This window comes from Leuciscus leuciscus, assembly GCF_965113295.1.
Source record: "Leuciscus leuciscus genome assembly, chromosome: 8".
NCBI lineage: Eukaryota > Metazoa > Chordata > Actinopteri > Cypriniformes > Leuciscidae > Leuciscus > Leuciscus leuciscus.
In genome coordinates, this window is record NC_138732.1 from 5607002 (window position 1) to 5632351 (window position 25350).

The window sequence follows — 25350 nt, forward strand, 5'->3', positions numbered from 1 at the left end:
TGAAACCCCTTTTAAAACCAAATATGTATTGTATTATTTTCAGGGGAAATGTGCCTCCACAAGAATTGACTACAATCCTAAACGAATTAGCTTGCTTGTGCAACCTATCAAATTTCGTTTCCAGGTCGTGGGCCGGTGATGTACTGTAAACACTTGCGCAAACCAACAATAAAGGTACTTTTCAGACGTGAAATTGACCCTGAAATGTCGCACCTGCAAAAGACCACTTGAATGAGTCAGGTGAAACTTAGCAGAGAACAGAGCCTGTTGCCAATGGAACTTTCGCTTTACAAGAAAATAAAAATGTAAATGTAAACACAGACCATTATATAATTAAAAAAGACATGGTTAGTCTTGAAACGAACAGCTCATTTCCCACATTAAGACCTTGTACACGGGAAAAATTACAACTACTCACAAAATACATTCAGCATTAATAGCTCATCGATAAGACGATCACAAAACTTTGACGTTAACTACTTCAAAAATCATCACACAACTTTAATCACTTCGAATAAAAAATACATAACCAAGTGTGTGTGTGTGGTGGGGGGAGAAATGCATAACTCGTGACGCCTCATATCTTAAAACCGACCATACATGAAAAATAAATAAATAAATAAATAATAATAATAATTCTATTAAATGTAGCCTTTAAAAAAAATATTTAAACATTACTTTCAAACGTGTCCATGTGCATAAAATAAAGCATTTGAATGAGTCAGACAGTTTTGGTCTTTAAAGAGACTATTGGCAGGGAAAGCGGTCAACTTTGAACACATACACATTTAATATAGAAGCCCAGACCATTAAAAATAAATACTTTGTTAGTCCTACCTGAAACGAATCGCTGATACCCGCATCGAGTCCTTCAAGATCATCCACAGCGGACTGAGTCTTTTTCAGAGTCAGGTCAGCAGTCATTGTGCCCTCATTATAAGATCTGATGAACTTGAAGTCACTAGTGCGCGAGCCCGTGGTCAGGTACGCGTCATAATTGTAAGTGCTGCGGAGAGTTCCCGCGCCCTCCACCTCTGCGTAATTTGGAGGGAGATAGGCGCTGGGAATGGCTACAGCTCCATCAAACAAAAGTCTGGGCTTTCTCCTGCGACAAAACCTCACGGCCAGGATGATGATGATAAAGGTCAGGAAGAAAGTGGAAACGGACACCAGCGCGATGATCAAATAAAACGTCAGTTTGGAGCTGCTCTCGTCATGAGACATGTCTTTCAGTTCTGGAACTTCAGCCAAGTTATCTGATATGAGTAAATACAACGCGCACGTGGCTGAGAGAGAGGGCTGTCCGTTATCTCTCACGGACACAATAAGGTTCTGTTTCATGCTGTCAGGTTCAGAAATGTCCCGCTGCGTCCTGATCTCCCCGCTGTGGACACCGATAGTGAAAAGTCCCGGATCAGTCGCTTTAATAATGTGATACGAGAGCCACGCGTTCTGTCCAGAATCCGCGTCCACGGCGATCACCTTGGAGACCAGGGAGCCCGCCTGCGCAGCTTTGGGAACCATCTCGGTCATGAAGGAGTTTCCTTCCGGAGAGGGGTATAATATCTGAGGGGAGTTGTCATTCTCATCCGATATGAAGACACTCACGGTCACGTTACTGCTCAGAGGAGGAGAACCGTTGTCTCTGGCTAACACGAGAACTTTGAAACTCTTCATCTGTTCGTAATCAAACGACCTAACGGCATGAATGACCCCGGTGTCTCCGTTAATGGATAGAAAGGAGGACACCGGTGAGCCATTGATATCAGAGGACAACAGAGAATAAACTACAGTGCCATTCTGTCTCCAGTCCGGGTCTGTAGCTGATACTGAACAAATAGAGGAACCCGGTTTGTTATTTTCTTGCACATGAGCTCTGTAATTCTGCTCCTCAAATACAGGTGGATTATCATTCACGTCAGCTACAGTCAAGTGAATATTCTTAGTGGAAGATAAAGGCGGAGAGCCCTCATCAGTAGCAGTGATTGTAATATTATAATCAGAGAGCAGCTCGCGGTCTAATTCACCTGTGGTCACCAGAGAATAGTAGTTTTTGATTGAAGGTACGAGTTTAAATGGGACGTTTTGCTGAATTGAGCAGCGCACCTGTCCGTTATTTTCAGAGTCTCTGTCCTGCACATTAATGATGCCAACCTCTGTACCGGGTAAGGCGTTCTCAAGAACGGGACTGTTAAGAGAGCTAATTACTATTATAGGGCTGTTATCATTGACATCAATAACATCTATTATTACTGTGCAATGACTCGCTAACCCTTGCCCATCTTTGGCTTGAATTGGCAGTTCAATTAAATTATCCTGCTCATAATCAATGATTCCTGTTAGTTTAATTTCTCCAGACAACGAATTGACAGAAAATATTTCTAGAAGGCGTTCGGATAAATGACCGAATTCGTACGTCACTTGTCCATTGTGTCCCTCGTCAGCATCAGTAGCGCTCACTGTCACCACTACAGTCTCTACAGGAGAATTTTCAGGTAGACTGAATTTATAGACGGCCTGACTAAAGACTGGAGCATTATCATTAGCATCCAGCACAGTGACGTGTATGGCTACAGTCCCTGATCTCGGTGGAGTCCCGCCGTCTACCGCAGTGAGAATTAAAGTCACCTCTTTCTGCTGCTCACGATCCAACTCTTTATTAAGAACGAGCTCGCCATATTTTCTTCCATTTGAACGCGTTAATACACTAAGAAGAAAGTGTTCATTGTCTTGCATTACATATGTCTGCACTGAATTCATACCAATATCCGCATCGTGGGCCTCATCTAATAAATAACGAGATCCTTTGACCGCTGATTCCTGTATTTCGAATTTTATTAGACTTTGTTTGAATTGTGGTGAATTATCATTTATGTCCTCAATACTGAGAATGAGATGATGTAGTTCTAATGGATTTTCCAGCACGAGCTCTTGCTTAATAACACATGAAGCTTTCTTTCCACAAATCTCTTCTCTGTCGATTCTCTCCGCTACGGTCAGTTCTCCAGTATTCAGATTAATGTCACAGTATCGTTTTCTGTTACCTTCAGTATCAATACGAGCCTTACGAGATGACAGCCTGTTCACATCGAGTCCGAGATCCTTTGCTATATTTCCAATCACAGATCCGCGTTTCATCTCCTCCAGGACAGAATAGCTCACGTCTCCATAAGCGGTGTGCGCCATCAGCACGAAGAACAAAAGGCCAAACATCTCGCCAGCAAAGCAGAACATTTAAAATGTTTCAGAAATTGTTCAGAAATTAAATCCAGATATACAAGTAACATGTAAAAGAAACATAATTGTACAAATAAATCCAATGTCTGAAATAGTCCTTCGCTCACCGTCGACGATTTTCTATAACAAGACGAGCTTGAAACTGTGTATGACATCAGAAGCAGGGTGGAGAGATGTGTATTGAACAAACACAAGGTTTTGCAGGTAAACAGCGACACTGTGAGTTAAAAAGAAGAAACTACATACAAATTATATATATATATATATATATATATATATATATATATATATATATATATATATATATATATATATATATATATATATATATATATATATATATATATATATATGACAGGATTAAGTGTCGGATTATATAAAGAACTCTTGTTATACTTAAAATTGTTTAGCAAAAACAAAGGCCAGCAGCAACATTTTATGAAGAGTGTGAGATAAATACGACCACAGTATGTGTATTAAAACAATAAACAAAAGCTATAGCCTGAATGGGTGGTGTGAGGTATAATATAGGAGAGGAAAGACCAAACACCAAGAGTAAACGCCAGTGCAGCACCACGGACAGCGACAGGGAAAACCAGCTCTATGCTATTTCCAATCAGACTACAAGGACATTGCTGGACATTTACAAAATTACACTTAATGGCATATTTCTGTCATCCGACTTTTATTCCATCTATAAACCATCAATACATAAAGGAGACATCGATGAGAGAAAACGTAAAACTACTTAAAATTTCAACATTCATAGATTCAATTACAAATAGCAGAATCCACGGACACACATCGTACTATTGATCTCAAAAATATGAAAGATAATATAAATAAAAATCTAGACAGATGGTTTATTCAACAGAATTAAGCAGAAAATTGATTTCTTACCTCTAAAGATCACCAACAATCAAATTTTAATCTATTTAAATCCAAAATGGATGGGAAATAAATCTAGTTAAAAAATCTAGTAAACAAGTTAGTGGAAAAAAAATACATACACGTAAATAAGTAAAAACACATCGATTTGTGAATCATGCCTCATGGCTTAAACCTGGCCACATGAGCAACATTTTTTTTTTTTTTTTTTTTTTAAATGTAAATTAATTTGAAGACAACTTAACTCATGGGACATCTCTGATGTCAAAATCTCACTCGTATCTACAATAAAAGTACACGAAAGAGACTAAAGATATGTCAAGAACAGAGTCTGCTGCCAAAGAAAGCACTCAGTTTAGAACACAAATACATATAAAATCTGTAAATCAAATCATTCTTAAAAGAAAGACTGTGTAGTACTACCTAAAAAACAGATACACTGTCCTGCACTCCAGTAACTGTATTTCATAGGCAAGTTAACGCCACACAGGCCTTTTAAAAGTTTGTGTAATTAAGTCTTCGTAAATGAAGCAGCTAAACAAATTCATATTAAGGATACTATGATGAAAGTAGCCTAATGCAAAAGCTAGAGTTATTTCTAAAAAGTACTTTCTTGTTACGTTACAGAGAAGGCAGAAAGAACTATAGAATTTAAAAGCAAAATAACATGAAAAAAGTTCAAACAAGTTCCGTTATTAAATTGTTTTAACTTTCTAAATAATTTTCAAATGTCGTTAATCCTTTCGATATCAAGGTCTCAGTCAGAAAAAAATTTAAATAAATAAATAAATAAAAACGGTAATGAAACATGGTGATGATAATACACAGAGACAAGCCATATCGCATGACTTAAAACCGTGAATCAAGTAAAAAAGCTTCCAAAAGGACGAAAAAAGTTATTTGAATTTAGAAAGTTTAGAGGCAGAGAAAGAGAAAGGACAACGACAAGAATAAATAAAATAAAATAAAAACATAAAAACGCTAATACGTAAAACATAGTTTCGTTAATTAATTTGTGAACCAAGCATTCTTGACTTACAATTGATAACTCAAGACCAGAAAATCAAAAAAATATTTTTAAACACACCAATTAATGTAGCTACTTTTCTAACATCAACTTCACTCTCAGAAAATCTTCACGTGATCTTTTTAAGAGCCTGTTGCCAATCAATGCGGTCAACTTTGAACGCAAATACACATTTAATATGGAAGCCCAGACCATTAAAACATAAATACTTTATTAGTCCTACCTGAAAGGAACCGTTCATTTCCGCATCAAGCCCTTCAAGATCATCCACAGCGGACTGAGTCTTTTTCAGAGTCAGGTCAGCAGTCAGTGTGCCCTCATTATAAGATCTGACGAACTTGAAGTCACTAGTGCGCGAGCCCGTGGTCAGGTACGCGTCATAATTGTAAGTGCTGCGGAGAGTTCCCGCGCCCTCCACCTCTGCGTAATTTGGAGGGAGATAGGCGCTGGGAATGGCCACAGCTCCATCAAACAACAGTCTGGGCTTTCTCCTGCGACAAAACCTCACGGCAAGGATGATGATGATGAAGGTCAGGAAGAAAGTGGAAACGGACACCAGCGCGATGATCAAATAAAACGTCAGTTTGGAGCTGCTCTCGTCATGAGACATGTCTTTCAGTTCTGGAACTTCAGCCAAGTTATCTGATATGAGTAAATACAACGCGCACGTGGCTGAGAGAGAGGGCTGTCCGTTATCTCTCACGGACACAATAAGGTTCTGTTTCATGCTGTCAGATTCAGAAATGTCCCGCTGCGTCCTGATCTCCCCGCTGTGGACACCGATAGTGAAAAGTCCCGGATCAGTCGCTTTAATAATGTGATACGAGAGCCACGCGTTCTGTCCAGAATCCGCGTCCACTGCGATCACCTTGGAGACCAGGGAGCCCGCCTGCGCAGCTTTGGGAACCATCTCGGTCATGAAGGAGTTTCCTTCCGGAGAGGGGTATAATATCTGAGGGGAGTTGTCATTCTCATCCGTTATGAAGACACTCACGGTCACGTTACTGCTCAAAGGAGGAGAACCGTTGTCTCTCGCTAACACGAGCACTTTGAAACTCTTCATCTGTTCGTAATCAAACGACCTCACGGCATGAATGACCCCGGTGTCTCCGTTAACGGATAGAAAGGAGGACACCGGTGCGCCATTGACATCAGAGGACAACAGAGAATAAACTACAGTGCCATTCTGTCTCCAGTCCGGGTCTGTAGCTGATACTGAACAAATAGAGGAGCCCGGTTTGTTATTTTCTTGCACATGAGCTCTATAATTCTGCTCCTCAAATACAGGTGGATTATCATTCACGTCAGCTACAGTCAAGTGAATATTCTTAGTGGAAGATAAAGGCGGAGAGCCCTCATCAGTAGCAGTGATTGTAATATTATAATCAGAGAGCAGCTCGCGGTCTAATTCACCTGTGGTCACCAGAGAATAGTAATTTTTGATTGAAGGAACGAGTTTAAATGGGACGTTTTGCTGAATGGAGCAGCGCACCTGTCCGTTATTCTCAGAGTCTCTGTCCTGCACATTAATGATGCCAAACTCTGTACCGGGTAACGCGTTCTCGGGAACGGGACTGTTAAGAGATTTAATCACTATTATTGGACTGTTATCATTGACATCAATAACAACTATTATTACTGTACAATGACTGGCTAACCCTTGACCATCTTTAGCTTGAATCGGCAGTTCGATTGAATTCTCCTCCTCATAATCCATGAGTCCCTTTAGTTTAATCTCTCCCGAAATTGCATCAAGGAAAAATAATTGCCGGGTAATTTCGGATAAATGACTAAATGCATATGTCACTTCTCCATTTTGTCCCTCGTCAGCATCAGTTGCGCTCACTGTCACCACTACAGTCTCTACAGGAGAATTTTCAGGCAGACTGACTTTATAGACGGCCTGACTAAAGACTGGAGCATTATCATTAGCATCCAGCACAGTGACGTGTATGGCTACAGTCCCTGATCTCGGTGGAGTCCCGCCGTCTACCGCAGTAAGAATTAAAGTCACCTCTTTCTGCTGCTCACGATCCAACTCTTTATTAAGAACTAGCTCTCCATATTTTCTTCCATTTGAACGCGTTAATACACTAAGAAGAAAGTGTTCATTGTTTTGAAGTGTATATGACTGCACTGAATGTATACCAATGTCCGCATCGTGGGCCTCATCTAATAAATATCGAGATCCTTTGACCGCTGATTCCCGTATTTCGAATTCGATAACACTCTCTGTAAACTGTGGTGAATTATCATTTGTGTCTTCAATATTGAGAATAAAGCGATGCAGTTCGAGAGGACTTTCAAGAACAAGCTCCTGATTTATGATACATGAAGCTTTCTTTCCACAAAGTCCATCTCTGTCGATTCTCTCCGCTACGGTCAGTTCTCCAGTATTCAGATTAATGTCACAGTATCGTTTTCTGTTACCTTCAGTGTCAATGCGAGCCTTACGAGATGACAGTCTGTTCACATCGAGCCCGAGATCCTTTGCTATATTTCCAATCACAGATCCGCGTTTCATCTCCTCCGGGAAAGAATAGCTCACGTCTCCATAAGCGGTGTGCGCCATCAGCATGAAGAACAAAAGGCCAAACATCTCAGCAAAAACGCAGAACGTTTGATGCCTAAGCAATTAAATCCAGGAACACAACAATATACATGTAGAGGAAAACATACATGTAAATCTAAATTTAGAAATGTAGACAGAAATACAGTTTATGAGGCAGTCTCCGTCGACGATGTTCTACAATGAGGCGAGCTTAAAAGCCCTGTGTATGACATCAGAAGCAGGGTGGAGATATGTGTGCTGAAGTCTATTGGTTTTGCAGGTGAACAGCGACACTGTGAGTTAAAATAAAAAACTGCATGCTATATATATATTTTTAATCTCTTGACAGAATTAAGTGCTTGGAAATGTACACCGAACTTGCATATGCTAAATTATTTTGAGAAACAAGAACAAGCAGCGAAACTAACTGATGAGTGAGAGATAAATAAAACAACATTTAAGGTACTAATAAAAAATAAAATAAATAAAATAAAAAATAGTTATAGAAGGCTACATTATTTATTATCAAAATACCCAAACGTCGAGAATAAAGGCGGATGCAGCACCACGGACAGCGACAGTAAAACCTGCTCAACGCTATTCCCATTCCTACTTAAATGGTATTTAAAAACTTTTGACGTCGGAATTAAATTTTCCCTTATAAGCCACATTTCACATGAAGGAGACGTCGATGAGAGAAACGCACAGTTACATAAAGCAGCAAAATTGTGTCATAGATTCGATTACAAAAATACGAATCAATATAGGCACAAAAAGAGATGTTAGAAAAAACGTTAAAATGCGCTCGACAAAAACGATTAGTCAAAAGAACAAGTCAGTTTCAGATTTATTTCTCTTTAAATCTGACCAAAAATTCTAACTGTAAGCTCTTTGAATAAAATAATAGCGACTAAAAATAACACAAAACTCAATAGTAACACGACTTGTGAAACATGATACATTAATAAGTTAATTATACATGAGCAAAATCTAAAAATAAATTAGACCAATTTATAAATTTTTCAGATTTTAAAATGAACCTCACAAATGTTCATGTGTCTAAAAGCACTTGAATGAGGCGCGCGATCTTGCTATTTTAAAGAGTATGTTGTCAATGAAAGCAGTCAAATAAATTGCATATACATTTACTCAGTAAATCCAGTCAATACCTCAACCGTTTGTCTCAACATCATCTGTTTGTCTACAGCGAACTGTGACGTCAGTCCTGAATATGACACCATGAACACCATGAACAGCATGAGTGGAGAGAAACAATGTGAATGCCAACGGTGGCACTGGTAAACAACAATACAGGGTTAAATTAGGAAACTCTGATAACTCGGACAATAAATGCCAAAACTTGGATACAACGCATGAAATGACTTTACAATATCAATGGCCCGGAACAACCAAACATTCTCGTAGAATTTTAAGAGAACAAGCTCGATGTTCGAGAGCATCTATTCTTAAACACACGACTGTATTTAGACAGTATAGAGCAAAACCTCACCAGCAACAGACACTGTCTGTACAGAACCATGGACAGCAAATAGAAATATGCCCTTTTCATCTAACTTACTATCCAACATTTATTTATTTGTTAGCACGACGGGAAGACAATACATACGTACATAAATAAATAAATAAATAAATAAACATACAAACAAAATAGCCTATAGAGTAACTCACCAACTATTTACACCGCATCGGATCACATTACATGAGTTTATGCCACTTCATCACAACTATTAACATTTCTGAATTCCCTTTCAATTAAAATAAATAAATACAAATTACCCCTGATTCTCAAAATTATATATATATATTAAAAAAAGTACAAAAATAACTTGATTGTGTATTGAATAAATAATATATGAAAACACTGACATAACTTTTCAGACTTCAAACTGACCCTCTAAAATGATCAAGTCTACAATATCACTTGAGTGAGCCACGTATTTATTTATTTTTTCTGGCCAATGAAAACAGTCAACATTAAACACATTAAATCTATTAAAACAAGTTAGTCCTACCTGAAACGAATCGTTAATTTCCGCATCAAGTCCTTCAAGATCGTCCACAGCAGACTGAGTCTTTTTCAGAGTCAGGTCAGCAGTCAGTGTGCCCTCATTATAAGATCTGACGAACTTGAAGTCACTAGTGCGCGAGCCCGTGGTCAGGTACGCGTCATAATTGTAAGTGCTGCGGAGAGTTCCCGCGCCCTCCACCTCTGCGTAATTTGGAGGGAGATAGGCGCTGGGAATGGCTACAGCTCCATCAAACAACAGTCTGGGCTTTCTCCTGCGACAAAACCTCACTGCCAGGATGATGATGATGAAGGTCAGGAAGAAAGTGGAAACGGAAACCAGCGCGATGATCAAATAAAACGTCAGTTTGGAGCTGTTCTCGTCATGAGACATGTCTTTCAGTTCTGGAACTTCAGCCAAGTTATCTGATATGAGTAAATACAACGCGCACGTGGCTGAGAGAGAGGGCTGTCCGTTATCTCTCACGGATACAATAAGGTTTTGTTTCATGCTGTCAGGTTCAGAAATGTCCCGCTGCGTCCTGATCTCCCCGCTGTGGACACCGATAGTGAAAAGTCCCGGATCAGTCGCTTTAATAATGTGATACGAGAGCCACGCGCTCTGTCCAGAATCCGCGTCCACGGCGATCACCTTGGAGACCAGGGAGCCCGCCTGCGCAGCTTTGGGAACCATCTCGGTCATGAAGGAGTTTCCTTCCGGAGAGGGGTATAATATCTGAGGGGAGTTGTCATTCTCATCCGATATGAAGACACTCACGGTCACGTTACTGCTCAGAGGAGGAGAACCGTTGTCTCTGGCTAACACGAGCACTTTGAAACTCTTCAACTGTTCGTAATCAAACGACCTCACGGCATGAATGACCCCGGTGTCTCCGTTAATGGATAGAAAGGAGGACACCGGTGCGCCATTGACATCAGAGGACAACAGAGAATAAACTACAGTGCCATTCTGTCTCCAGTCCGGGTCTGTAGCTGATACTGAACAAATAGAGGAGCCCGGTTTGTTATTTTCTTGCACATGAGCTCTGTAATTCTGCTCCTCAAATACAGGTGGATTATCATTCACGTCAGCTACAGTCAAGTGAATATTCTTAGTGGAAGATAAAGACGGAGAGCCCTCATCAGTAGCAGTGATTGTAATATTATAATCAGAGAGCAGCTCGCGGTCTAATTCACCTGTGGTCACCAGAGAATAGTAGTTTTTTATCGAAGGAACGAGTTTAAATGGGACGTTTTGCTGAATGGAGCAGCGCACCTGTCCGTTATTCTCAGAGTCTCTGTCTTGCACATTAATGATGCCAACCTCTGTACCGGGTAACGCGTTCTCAGGAACGGGACTATTCAAAGACTTAATCACTATAATTGGAGAATTGTCATTAACATCTGTAATTTCTACGATTACTTTAGTGTCCGAAGAAAGACCAAAGGCATCCTTTCCCTCAATAAGCATTTCATACCTTAATGCTTCCTCAAAATCAATGGGGCCTTTAACTTTTATCTCTCCATTGTTTTGATCTAGAGCAAATAGTACGTTCGCAATTCTAGAAATTCGGCTGAACTCATAAGTCACTTGCCCATGTTGTCCCTCGTCAGCATCAGTAGCGCTCACTGTCACCACTACAGTCTCTACAGGAGAATTTTCAGGTAGACTGACTTTATAGACGGCCTGACTAAAGACTGGAGCATTATCATTAGCATCCAGCACAGTGACGTGTATGGCTACAGTCCCTGATCTCGGTGGAGTCCCGCCGTCTACCGCAGTGAGAATTAAAGTCACCTCTTTCTGCTGCTCACGATCCAACTCTTTGTCTAACACTAACTCAATATTTTTGCCACCATCCGCCTTTGTACTTACAGATAAAAGAAAATGGTTATTATTTTCAATGGAATAGCTTTGTACTCCGTTCTGTCCTATGTCAGCATCATGCGCCTCATTCACGCGGAACCGAGCGCCTTTATCAGCATTCTCACTTATCTCAAGCTTTATCGTGTCTTTAGGAAATGTTGGCGTGTTATCATTAATATCTTGTATTTTTATAGTGACACGGTGTATCTCCAATGGGTGTTCTAGAACCAATTCAAAATTTAGAGCACAGGAAAGCCCCTCATTACAAATCTCTTCTCTGTCGATTCTCTCCGCTACGGTCAGTTCTCCAGTATTCAGATTAATGTCACAGTATCGTTTTCTGTTACCTTCAGTGTCAATGCGAGCCTTACGAGATGACAGTCTGTTCACATCGAGCCCGAGATCCTTTGCTATATTTCCAATCACAGATCCGCGTTTCATCTCCTCCGGGAAAGAATAGTTCACGTCTCCATAAGCGGTGTGCGCCATCAGCACGAAGAACAAAAGGCCAAACATCTCAGCAAAAACGCAGAACGTTTGAAATGCCTAAGCAATTAAATCCAGGAACACAACAATATACATGTAAAAGGAAAACATAAATGTAAATCTAAATTAAGAGTGTGGGCAGAAGTACAATTTATGAGGCAGTCTCCGTCGACGATGTTCTACAATGAGGCGAGCTTGAAGCCCTGTGTATGACATCAGAAGCAGGGTGGAGAGATGTGTACTGAACACACACATCGTTTTGCAGGTGAACAGCGACACTATGAGTTGAAAGAAGAAACTGCATTATATTTGTATCTTTTGACAGAATTAAGTGCTGGAATGTACACCTAACTTGGATATATACTTAATTATTTTGAGAAACAAGAACAAGCAGCGACATTCACTGAAGCCTGGAAGATAAATATAAAAATATAAAAACCACAACATTTAAGGTACTAAGCAAAAACAGCGGTTTAGATTGCAACATTTTTTAGTAGCAAAAAAACCCCAAACCCAAGGATAAACTCCGGTGCAGCACCACGGACAGCGAAAGTAAAACCTGATCAATGCTATTTCCATTTCTACCTAAATGACATTTAAAAAATTGCTGACATCGGAATTTATTTGCCTTCATAAAGACATATTTCACATAAAGGACACATCGATGAGAAACACTTAAAATCACATAAAACAGCAACATTTTGTCATAGATTCGATTAATATCCGTATCCATATAAAGGCAAACAAAGTAACAATTAGAAGAAGAAAAAAAAACGATAAAATTAGCTCGACAAAACGATTAGTCAACAGAACGAGTCAGTTTCAGATTTATTTTAAATGGCAACAGATAGGCTATAAGCTCTTCGAAAAAAAAAATGCTACTGATGAAAAAATTATGCAAAACTCAATAGTAAGACGACTCGTGAAACATGGTAAATGACTTACAATTGATCATACATGAGCAAATAAATAAATAAAAAAACTAGACTAATTTAACTATATTTCAGACTTTAAACTGAACCTCATAATTGTTCATGTGTTTAAAAGCACTTGAATGAGCCGCGTGATCTTGCTATTTTAAAGAGCCTGTTGTCAATGAAAGCAGTCAATTAAATTACACATAGGCCTACACATTTAATCTGTAAACCCAGTCTATAACTATTTATCTAAATAAAGTATTCGTTAGTCCTACTTTAAAGAGTCACTCATGTCCGCATTATGTCCTTCAGGATCACAAGATCACAAATTTGACCAATTTATAAAGAATACACTTGTACAAGACATCGCAAATGATTGAATCTAGTTCATGGTCAATATAGCACACAAATTGAGGTAACCGCTCAACATCACCTGTTGTCTACAGCGAACTGTGACGTCAGTCCTGAATATGACACCATGAACACCATGAACACCATGATTGGAGAGAAACAATGTGAATGCCAACAGTGGCACTGGTAAACAACAACACAGGGTTAAATTAGGAAACTCTAATAACTGACAATAAATGGCAAAACTTGGAAACAGCGCATGAAATGACTTCACAATATCAATGGCCCGGAACAACCAAATATTCTTGTAGAATTTAAAAGAGAACAAGATCGATTTGCAAGAACATCTGTTCTAAAAATTTAACAAAAAACAAAAACAAAAAACAAACAAACAAAAAAAAACAAAAAAACACACGACTGTGTACATAGACACAGTATAGAGCAAAACCTCACCAGCAAAATACACTGTCTGTAGAGCACCATAGACAGCAAATAGAAATATGAAATAATCTTTAATATATATATTAAATATATTTTCAAAAAAAAACAAACAAAAAAAAGAGTCGTTTGCCAATGAAAGCAGAGCACAAATAAATATTAAAACTTACAAAATAATAATAATTGTTAGTCCTACCTGAAAGGAATCGTTGATTTCCGCATCAAGTCCTTCAAGATCATCCACAGCGGACTGAGTCTTTTTCAGAGTCAGGTCAGCAGTCAGTGTGCCCTCATTATAAGATCTGACGAACTTGAAGTCACTAGTGCGCGAGCCCGTGGTCAGGTACGCGTCATAATTGTAAGTGCTGCGGAGAGTTCCCGCGCCCTCCACCTCTGCGTAATTTGGAGGGAGATAGGCGCTGGGAATGGCTACAGCTCCATCAAACAACAGTCTGGGCTTTCTCCTGCGACAAAACCTCACGGCCAGGATGATGATGATGAAGGTCAGGAAGAAAGTGGAAACGGACACCAGCGCGATGATCAAATAAAACGTCAGTTTGGAGTTGTTCTCGTCATGAGACATGTCTTTCAGTTCTGGAACTTCGGCCAAGTTATCTGATATGAGTAAATACAACGCGCACGTGGCTGAGAGAGAGGGCTGTCCGTTATCTCTCACGGACACAATAAGGTTCTGTTTCATGCTGTCAGATTCAGAAATGTCCCGCTGCGTCCTGATCTCCCCGCTGTGGACACCGATAGTGAAAAGTCCCGGATCAGTCGATTTAATAATGTGATACGAGAGCCACGCGTTCTGTCCAGAATCCGCGTCCACGGCGATCACCTTGGAGACCAGGGAGCCCGCCTGCGCAGCTTTGGGGACCATCTCAGTCATGAAGGAGTTTCCTTCCGGAGAGGGGTATAATATCTGAGGGGAGTTGTCATTCTCATCCGATATGAAGACACTCACGGTCACGTTACTGCTCAGAGGAGGAGAACCGTTGTCTCTGGCTAACACGAGCACTTTGAAACTCTTCATTTGTTCGTAATCAAACGACCTCACGGCATGAATGACCCCGGTGTCTCCGTTAATGGACAGAAAGGAGGACACCGGTGCGCCATTGACATCAGAGGACAACAGAGAATAAACTACAGTGCCATTCTGTCTCCAGTCCGGATCTGTAGCTGATACTGAACAAATAGAGGAGCCAGGTTTGTTATTTTCTTGCACGTGAGCTCTGTAATTCTGCTCCTCAAATACAGGTGGATTATCATTCACGTCAGCTACAGTCAAGTGAATATTCTTAGTGGAAGATAAAGGCGGAGAGCCCTCATCAGTAGCAGTGATTGTAATATTATAATCAGAGAGCAGCTCGCGGTCTAATTCACCTGTGGTCACCAGAGAATAGTAGTTTTTGATTGAAGGAACGAGTTTAAACGGGTCGTTTTGCTGAATGGAGCAGCGCACCTGTCCGTTATTCTCAGAGTCTCTGTCCTGAACATTAATGATGCCAACCTCTGTACCGGGTAACGCGTTCTCGGGAACCGGACTGTTAAGAGATTTAATCACTATAATTGGAGAATTGTCATTAACATCTCTAATTTCTATAATTACTTTAGTGTCCGAAGAAAGACCAGCGCCATCCTTTCCCTCAATGAGCATTTCATATTTTACCTCCTCCTCAAAATCAATTGGGCCTTTAACTTTAATCTCTCCACTATTTTCATTAAGCTCAAATAATTCTTTCGCAATTCCGGAAATTCGACTGAACTCATAAGTCACTTCTCCATTTTGTCCCTCGTCAGCATCAGTAGCGCTCACTGTCACCACTACAGTATCTACAGGAGAATTTTCAGGCAGACTGACTTTATAGACGGCCTGACTAAAGACTGGAGCATTATCATTAGCATCCAGCACAGTGACGTGTATGGCTACAGTCCCTGATCTCGGTGGAGTCCCGCCGTCTACCGCAGTGAGAATTAAAGTCACCTCTTTCTGCTGCTCACGATCCAACTCTTTGTCTAACACTAACTCAATATTTTTGCCACCATCCGCCTTTGTACTTACAGATAAAAGAAAATGGTTATTATTTTCAATGGAATAGCTTTGTACTCCGTTCTGTCCTATATCAGCATCATGTGCCTCATTCACGCGGAACCGAGCGCCTTTCACAGCATTTTCACTTATCTCAAGCTTTATCGTGTCTTTAGGAAATGTTGGCGTGTTATCATTAATGTCTTGTATTTGGATAGTGACACGGTGTATCTCCAATGGGTGTTCTAGAACTAATTCAAAATTAAGAGCACAGGAAATTCTTTCATTACACAATCCCTCTCTGTCGATTCTCTCCGCTACGGTCAGTTCTCCAGTATTCAGATTAATGTCACAGTATCGTTTTCTTTTACCTTCAGTATCAATGCGAGCCTTACGAGATGACAGTCTGTTCACATCGAGTCCGAGATCCTTTGCTATATTTCCAATCACAGATCCGCGTTTCATCTCCTCCGGGAAAGAATAGCTCACGTCTCCATAAGCGGTGTGCGCCATCAGCACGAAGAACAAAAGGCCAAACATCTCAGCAAAAACGCAGAACGTTTGAAATGCCTAAGAAATTAAATTCTGCAACACAACAATATGCATGCACAAAGAAAACAAATGTAAATCTAAATGTAGACAGAAGTACAGTATGTTGCAGTCTCCGTCGACGATATTCTGTAACGAGACGAGCTGAAGCCCAGTGTATGACATCAGAAGCAGGGTGGAGAGATGTGTTCTGAACACACTCATGGTTTTGCAGGTAAACAGCGACACTGCGAGTTAAAATAAGAAACTGCATGACGTTCTGACAGTATGAAGTCCTGGAATATACACCGAACAGGGTATATAGTACTTTCTGCAACAACATGAACAAGCAGCAATATTTACTGAAGAGATAAATACGACCACAACATTCATGTTACTCAACGTGTATGGTACTCAAACAATGTAGCCCCCCGTAAATGCATGATCAGCACCATGGACAGCAACACAACAACAACATAAAAAAGAGAAATGCTCTGCGCCATTTCCAATCCGACTAAAAGAGCTTTAAAAAGTGTTGACATTAGAGTTTAATTGCATTCATAAGCCAATTCACATCGGTTAGACAAACGCAAAACTACTTAAAATAGCAACCGTTTATCCACGAGGACACAAACTAATGTTAGATCAAATGTCAAAATGAGATTGACAGAGCTCTTAGTCAATGAGATTTACTTATTTCCCCAAGATATTACTGGTGAATAACTTTAAGCTCTTTAAATTTAAAATATATTGACTAAATTGATTGAATAACTCTTATAAAACACAGCGATTCATGAAACCTAAAATTCCTCAAACATTAACAGAAAAGCACAATATACTAATGCATCTTTTCGCACTTAAAACTGCATCTCAAAGCTGGGTGCAAAATAAAGCACTTTAATTAACCGCATGATCTTTCAAAATACAGTCAATTAAAATGCAAATACAGATTTAGCATAAAAAGGCAATATTTAAAAAACAAACAAATCTTTCCTCTTCCTTTAATCCTCCCTTATCGGGCTTATGCTACTCTGAACAATGCCTGAATTTCGTATTTTGAGCACTTCTTGCGTTGTTTTTGCCTCTTCACGATGACTCGCTTAATTCAGTCCTAAATTGTAAGTCGCTTTCGACAAAAGCGTCTGCTAAATGACTAAATGTAAATTGTAAAAAACGTACATGTAAACGTAAAATACTTTTATACAAGATTTCGTCAGTACTTAAAGACACTTATGTCCGCATCAAGTCCTTCACAATCACAATACAAAAAAAAATAACCATGTAACAAAAAGTTCACATGTAAAGCACAACGCAAATGACTGAATCTGGATCATGGTGAATATACGCTATTGGTGATACCACAACATAAGGCGACATGCTCCGCAACAATATCAGTGGCTCAAGACGCAATCCATCGGCACGTCACAAGTTTTAGTAGCACATGCCAATGACAACCGGATGTGGATGTGTCGCTAAGCACAGCGGCATGTGGTTTGGCTTCTGTGCTTAAGATAACGTGTCACAATGTAAATATCGCCTCTCCATAATATTAATAATAATATCCATAATATCCGAAATATTACTCACATGGATGTTCTTTGCAGCTGACAACCTTATTTTTTAAATACAAAATATTAACATAAAAAAACCGAAATAAAAATAATGAAACAATTAAATGTATGCACTTTTCAGATTTCAAATAGATTTTTACTCATGTTCATGTGTTTAATATAAGGCACTTGAATGAGTCACGTGTTCTTGTTGTCAGTGAAAGAACTACATTTTAAATACAAAACGACATTTAATACGGAATTACAGACAATACAGTGTAAAATAAATAAATATATACTTAGTCCTACCTGAAACGAGTCGCTCATTTCCGCATCAAGTCCTTCAAGATCATCCACAGCGGACTGAGTCTTTTTCAGAGTCAGGTCAGCAGTCAGTGTGCCCTCATTATAAGATCTGACGAACTTGAAGTCACTAGTGCGCGAGCCCGTGGTCAGGTACGCGTCATAATTGTAAGTGCTGCGGAGAGTTCCCGCGCCCTCCACCTCTGCGTAATTTGGAGGGAGATAGGCGCTGGGAATGGCCACAGCTCCATCAAACAACAGTCTGGGCTTTCTCCTGCGACAAAACCTCACGGCCAGGATGATGATGATGAAGGTCAGGAAGAAAGTGGAAACGGACACCAGCGCGATGATCAAATAAAACGTCAGTTTGGAGCTGCTCTCGTCATGAGACATGTCTTTCAGTTCTGGAACTTCAGCCAAGTTATCTGATATGAGTAAATACAACGCGCACGTGGCTGAGAGAAAGGGCTGTCCGTTATCTCTCACGGACACAATCAGGTTCTGTTTCATGCTGTCAGATTCAGAAATGTCCCGCTGCGTCCTGATCTCCCCGCTGTGGACACCGATAGTGAAAAGTCCCGGATCAGTCGCTTTAATAATGTGATACGAGAGCCACGCGTTCTGTCCAGAATCCGCGTCCACGGCGATCACCTTGGAGACCAGGGAGCCCGCCTGCGCAGCTTTGGGAACCATCTCGGTCATGAAGGAGTTTCCTTCCGGAGAGGGGTATAATATCTGAGGGGAGTTGTCATTCTCATCCGATATGAAGACACTCACGGTCACGTTACTGCTCAGAGGAGGAGAACCGTTGTCTCTGGCTAACACGAGCACTTTGAGACTCTTCATCTGTTCGTAATCAAACGACCTCACGGCATGAATGACCCCGGTGTCTCCGTTAATGGAGAGAAAGGAGGACACCGGTGCGCCATTGACATCAGAGGACAACAGAGAATAAACTACAGTGCCATTCTGTCTCCAGTCCGGGTCTGTAGCTGATACTGAACAAATAGAGGAGCCCGGTTTGTTATTTTCTTGCACATGAGCTCTGTAATTCTGCTCTTCAAATACAGGTGGATTATCATTCACGTCAGCAACAGTCAAGTGAATATTCTTAGTGGAAGATAAAGACGGAGAGCCCTCATCAGTAGCAGTGATTGTAATATTATAATCAGAGAGCAGCTCGCGGTCTAATTCACCTGTGGTCACCAGAGAATAGTAATTTTTGATTGAAGGAACGAGTTTAAATGGGACGTTTTGCTGAATGGAGCAGCGCACCTGTCCGTTATTCTCAGAGTCTCTGTCCTGAACATTAATGATGCCAACCTCTGTACCGGGAAACGCGTTCTCAGGAATGGGAATTTTAACAGATTTAGTCATTATCGTTGGGGCGTTATCATTGACATCAATAACATCTATTAATACAGTACAATGACTCGCTAACCCTTGACCATCTTTAGCTTGAATCGGCAGCTCAATTAAATTCTCCTCCTCATAATCAATGAGTCCGGTTAGTTTAATCTCTCCAGACAACGAATTGACAGAAAATATTTCCATAAGGCGTTCGGATAAATGACCAAATTCGTAAGTCACTTCTCCATTTTGTCCCTCGTCAGCATCAGTAGCGCTCACTGTCACCACTACAGTCTCTACAGGAGAATTTTCAGGCAGACTGACTTTATAGACGGCCTGACTAAAGACTGGAGCATTATCATTAGCATCCAGCACAGTGACGTGTATGGCTACAGTCCCTGATCTCGGTGGAGTCCCGCCGTCTACCGCAGTGAGAATTAAAGTCACCTCTTTCTGCTGCTCACGATCCAACACTTTATTAAGAACGAGCTCGCCATATTTTCTTCCATTTGCACGCGTTAATACATTAAGAAGAAAGTGTTCATTGTTTTGAAGTATATATGTCTGCACTGAATTCATACCAATATCCACATCGTTGGCCTCATCTAATAAATAACGAGATCCTTTGTCTGCTGATTCCTGTATTTCGAATTTGATTACACTTTGTTTGAATTGTGGTGAATTATCATTGATATCCTCAATACTGAGAATGAATTGGTGTAGTTCTAATGGATTTTCCAGCACGAGCTCTTGCTTAATAACACACGAAGCTTTCTTTCCACAAATCTCTTCTCTGTCGATTCTCTCCGCTACGGTCAGTTCTCCAGTATTCAGATTAATGTCACAGTATCGTTTTCTGTTACCTTCAGTATCAATGCGAGCCTCTCGACTTGATAGTTTGTCCATATCGAGCCCGAGATCCTTTGCTATATTTCCAATCACAGATCCTCGTTTCATCTCCTCCGGGAAAGAATAGCTCACGTCTCCATAAGCGGTGTGCGCCATCAGCACGAAATACAAAAGGCCAAACATCTCAGCAGCACCGCAAAACGTTTAAAACGCATAAAAAATGAAATTCAGGAACACAACAATATACATGTAAAGGAAAACATAAATGCAAATCTAAATATAGCAATGTAGACAGAATTACAGTATATGTTGTAGTCTCCGTCGATGATTTTCTATAATGAGACGAGCTTGAAGCCCAGTGTATGACATCAGAAGCAGGGTGGAGAGATGTGTACTGAAGACACACATGGTTTTGCTAGTGAACAGCGACACTGTGAGTTACAACAAGAAACTGCATGATGTTTATATATCTCTGACAGGATTGTGCTTGGGGGTTTAGGAGCAAAAAAAAAAAAAAAAAAATGTCGATCAGCACAATGGACAGCAACAGTAAAACCTGCTCTATGCTATTTATATTCTAACTTAAATGGCATTTAAAAATCCCTGATATTGGAATTTAATGTCCTTTATAAACCAGATTGTACATAGCCTTAGGGACACATCGATGAGAAAAAAAAACGCAAGAAGACATAAAACGGCTAAATTGTATCATAGATTCGATTTACAAACATCCGCATTCATATTAGCACACTTAGGGATTTTAGAAAAAAACTATAAAATACGCTTGAAAAAATGATTAGTCAACAGAAAGAATCAGTTTTCAGATTCATGTCAACAACAGATAGGCTAACTGTAAGCTCTTTGAATAAAAAAAAATAAATAGCTAGTGACGAAAAAAGATTGAAAATCCCAATACGTAACACGACTTGTGAAACATTATACTTGACTTAGAATTGATCATATATGACCAGGAAAATTTTAAATAAAATAAGACTAGTTTATATTTAAGACTTTGAACCTCACAAATACTCGTCTAAAAGGACTTGAATTATCCACATGATTTTGCTATTTAAAGAGTATGTTATCAATAAAATCATTTAATCTGTAAACCCAGTCCGTAAATATTTATCTAAAGAAAGTATTCGTTAGTTCTATTTGAGACACTCATATCCGCAGAAAGTCCTTCAAGAACACACATTTGACCAATTTATAAAGAATACACATGTACAAGACAACGCAAACGATTGGATCTTGTTGTTCATATCAATATAATGAGACAAAAAGGTGATGTAACCGCTCAATATCAACAGTTGTTACAACTGTAATGTCAGTCCTATGACATCATGAACAGAGTGGAGAGAAACCATGTGAATGCCAACGGTTGCACTTGGGAACAGCAACACAGAGTTCAAATATGAAACTCTTAAATATCTTAGAATAAATGGCAAATCTTGGATATCATTTTAATTTTTTGCTTTTGAAATAACTTCACAATATCAAATGCCCGGGACAACCAAACATTCTCAAAAGATTTAAAAGAGAACAAGCTCGATTTTCAAGAGCATCTATTCCTAAAACACGACTGTTTACAATCAGACACAGTATAAATGGCAAAACTCCCTCAGCGAGAGACTGCCTGAACAGCACCATGGACAGCAATTAGAAATATGCCATTTCTACTGTAACTTGTGAACAGTGTGAAAACAACAACATCAACATTGTTTTATAAAGAATTTCACATACCAGACAACACGAAAGGAAATCAAAAAGTAGAGAAAAATATAGATAAACTAATTACAATGACACATCACGAGTATATTTTGAGCCACAAAAACAATCTCATTTGATAATTAACATTTATAAAATCCCGTTTGAAACCAATTATTTCTGGAAGAATGTATCTAACAAGCAATATGCATTGGTATTGATCTGCGTGTACACGTTGTGGGTCTATATTATTATTATTATTATTATTATTATTATTATTATTATAATTTTTTTTTAAAGCCTGTTTAATCATGACACAGTTAACAACTGATTATATTTAAGAAACATGCACGAGAGTCTTTTGCCAAAGAAGGCAGTCTTTAAAACCAAAACATTAAATAGTTAAAAAACAAAAACTTTGTTAGTCCTACCTGAAAGGAATCGCTAATTTCTGCATCAAGTCCTTCAAGATCATCCACAGCGGACTGAGTCTTTTTCAGAGTCAGGTCAGCAGTCAGTGTGCCCTCATTATAAGACCTGATGAACTTGAAGTCACTAGTGCGCGAGCCCGTGGTCAGGTACGCGTCATAATTGTAAGTGCTGCGGAGAGTTCCCGCGCCCTCCACCTCTGCGTAATTTGGAGGGAGATAGGCGCTGGGAATGGCTACAGCTCCATCAAACAACAGTCTGGGCTTTCTCCTGCGACAAAACCTCACGGCCAGGATGATGATGATGAAGGTCAGGAAGAAAGTGGAAACGGACACCAGCGCGATGATCAAATAAAACGTCAGTTTGGAGCTGCTCTCGTCATGAGACATGTCTTTCAGTTCTGGAACTTCAGCCAAGTTATCTGATATGAGTAAATACAACGCGCACGTGGCTGAGAGAGAGGGCTGTCCGTTATCTCTCACGGACACAATAAGGTTCTGTTTCATGCTGTCAGATTCAGAAATGTCCCGCTGCGTCCTGATCTCCCCGCTGTGGACACCGATAGTGAAAAGTCCCGAATCAGTCGCTTTAATAATGTGATACGAGAGCCACGCGTTCTGTCCAGAATCCGCGTCCACGGCGATCACCTTGGAGACCAGGGAGCCCGCCTGCGCAGCTTTGGGAACCATCTCGGTCATGAAGGAGTTTCCTTCCGGAGAGGGGTATAATATCTGAGGAGAGTTGTCATTCTCATCCGATATGAAGACACTCACGGTCACGTTACTGCTCAGAGGAGGAGAACCGTTGTCTCTGGCTAACACGAGCACTTTGAAACTCTTCATCTGTTCGTAATCAAACGACCTCACGGCATGAATGACCCCGGTGTCTCCGTTAATGGATAGAAAGGAGGACACCGGTGCGCCATTGACATCAGAGGACAACAGAGAATAAACTACAGTGCCATTCTGTCTCCAGTCCGGGTCTGTAGCTGATACTGAACAAATAGAGGAGCCCGGTTTGTTATTTTCTTGCACATGAGCTCTGTAATTCTGCTCCTCAAATACAGGTGGATTATCATTCACGTCAGCTACAGTCAAGTGAATATTCTTAGTGGAAGATAAAGGCGGAGAGCCCTCATCAGTTGCAGTGATTGCAATATTATAATCAGAGAGCAGCTCGCGGTCTAATTCACCTGTGGTCACCAGAGAATAGTAGTTTTTGATTGAAGGTACGAGTTTAAATGGGACGTTTTGCTGAATGGAGCAGCGCACCTGTCCGTTATTCTCAGAGTCTCTGTCCTGAACATTAATGATGCCAACCTCTGTACCGGGTAACGCGTTCTCGGGAATAAATATTTTGACAGATTTAGTCATTATTGTAGGGGCGTTATCATTGACATCAGTAACATATATTAATACAGTGGATCGACCTGCTAACCCTTGACCATCTTTAGCTTGAATCGGTAGTTCAATTGAACTCTCCTCCTCATAATCTAAGATGCCTTTCAGTTTAAGCTCACCAGACACTGCATCGAGAAAAAATATTTCCAAAAAACTTTCTGATGAATGACCGAATTCATATGTTACTTGTCCATTTTGTCCCTCGTCAGCATCAGTAGCGCTCACTGTCATCACTACAGTCTCTACAGGAGAATTTTCAGGCAGACTGACTTTATAGACGGCCTGACTAAAGACTGGAGCATTATCATTAGCATCCAGCACAGTGACGTGTATGGCTACAGTCCCTGATCTCGGTGGAGTCCCGCCGTCTACCGCAGTGAGAATTAAAGTCACCTCTTTCTGCTGCTCACGATCCAACTCTTTATTAAGAACGAGCTCCCCATATTTTCCTCCATTTACACCAGTAAGGACACTAAGGATAAAATAGTCATTGTTTTCCAATGTATATGACTGCACTGAATTCATACCAATATCCGCATCGTGTGCCTCGTCTAGTAAATAACGAGATCCTTTGACCGCAGATTCCTGTATTTCGAATTTGATTACACTTTGTTTGAAATGTGGTGAATTATCATTGATGTCCTGAATATTAAAAATAAATCGATAAAGCTCTAATGGATTTTCCAGCACTAGCTCTTGTTTTATAACGCACGAAGCTTTTCTTCCACAATTCTCCTCTCTGTCGATTCTCTCCGCTACGGTCAGTTCTCCAGTATTTAGATTAATGTCACAGTATCGTTTTCTGTTACCTTCAGTATCAATTCGTGTATCACGACTTGACATCCTCTTCACGTCGAGCCCGAGATCCTTTGCTATATTTCCAATCACAGATCCGCGTTTCATCTCCTCCGGGAAAGAATAGCTCACGTCTCCATAAGCGGTGTGCGCCATCAGCACGAAGAACAAAAGGCCAAACATCTCATCAGCAACACTGATGCCTCTGAAATCCATATGGGGAAAGGAAAAAAGAAAAGAAAATGAGATAGTAATAATAATAAAGATTAGGCAGACAGTCAATGTCAACGATGTTTGCTTTCAATGTGAGCTGTAAGCCCTGAACAATGACATCAGGAACAGGGTGGAGTAAAGTACAATATGACACAAAATGATTTTACTGGTAAACAGCGACACTGTGAGTTAAACTGAGAAACTGCACAACCTTCACAATTTAGCATGAACCTTGGCTTAACAGGATTGTTTTCCATTAAATTATCTAATATCAAGGACCCTCTGCAACTCGCAACTTTGTATTGTGCAGCAGAACATTATTTTATAATATAATTATAAATATATAATGCTTATATAATGCTTATATAATTATTTTATATAATATAGGCCTACCTGGGCACTGCGG

General features: G+C 40.1%; 5 protein-coding genes across 6 annotated transcripts in view; all 5 read right to left on the reverse strand.

The window, feature by feature from the left end:
- The window catches only part of LOC309504013 (protocadherin beta-15-like), a 65714-nt gene extending 52987 nt beyond the window's left edge, over positions 1-12727 (reverse strand). The window contains exon 1 of the mRNA XM_082176966.1: positions 9737-12727. Coding sequence (XP_082033092.1) covers positions 9737-12112 — 2376 coding nt within the window. The 5' untranslated portion in view covers positions 12113-12727. The remainder of the gene's footprint in view (positions 1-9736) is intronic.
- LOC309503986 (protocadherin gamma-A11-like) overlaps positions 1-20730 on the reverse strand; it is a gene marked incomplete at its 5' end in the record, with an annotated part of 186772 nt that extends 166042 nt beyond the window's left edge. The window contains one exon of one of the 2 annotated variants that reach the window (XM_082176896.1): positions 18208-20730. In XM_082176896.1, coding sequence (XP_082033022.1) covers positions 18208-20583 — 2376 coding nt within the window. Of the gene's footprint in view, positions 1-13984; positions 16512-18207 lie in introns of those variants that run through there. The other variant, XM_082176894.1, reaches the window with a different exon arrangement.
- On the reverse strand, positions 739-3458 carry LOC309505282 (protocadherin beta-15-like; the record flags this gene model as incomplete). The annotated part of the gene is made up of 2 exons (XM_082178661.1): positions 838-3458; positions 739-747 (listed from the first exon to the last, which is right to left on the reverse strand). Exons 1-2 carry the CDS (start codon positions 3232-3234, stop codon positions 739-741), a joined length of 2406 nt encoding a protein of 801 aa, XP_082034787.1. The 5' UTR covers positions 3235-3458.
- On the reverse strand, positions 4955-9702 carry LOC309504005 (protocadherin beta-15-like). Its single transcript, XM_082176958.1, has one exon. The coding sequence runs from the start codon at positions 7749-7751 to the stop codon at positions 5262-5264; it is 2490 nt and encodes an 829-aa protein (XP_082033084.1). The 5' UTR covers positions 7752-9702; the 3' UTR covers positions 4955-5261.
- Positions 20731-22487: 1757 nt separating the features above from the next.
- Positions 22488-25221, reverse strand: LOC309504010 (protocadherin beta-15-like; the record flags this gene model as incomplete). Its single annotated transcript, XM_082176963.1, has 1 exon — positions 22488-25221. The coding sequence occupies exon 1, from the start codon at positions 24945-24947 to the stop codon at positions 22488-22490; it is 2460 nt and encodes an 819-aa protein (XP_082033089.1). The 5' UTR covers positions 24948-25221.
- Between the last annotated feature and the right edge of the window lie 129 nt (positions 25222-25350).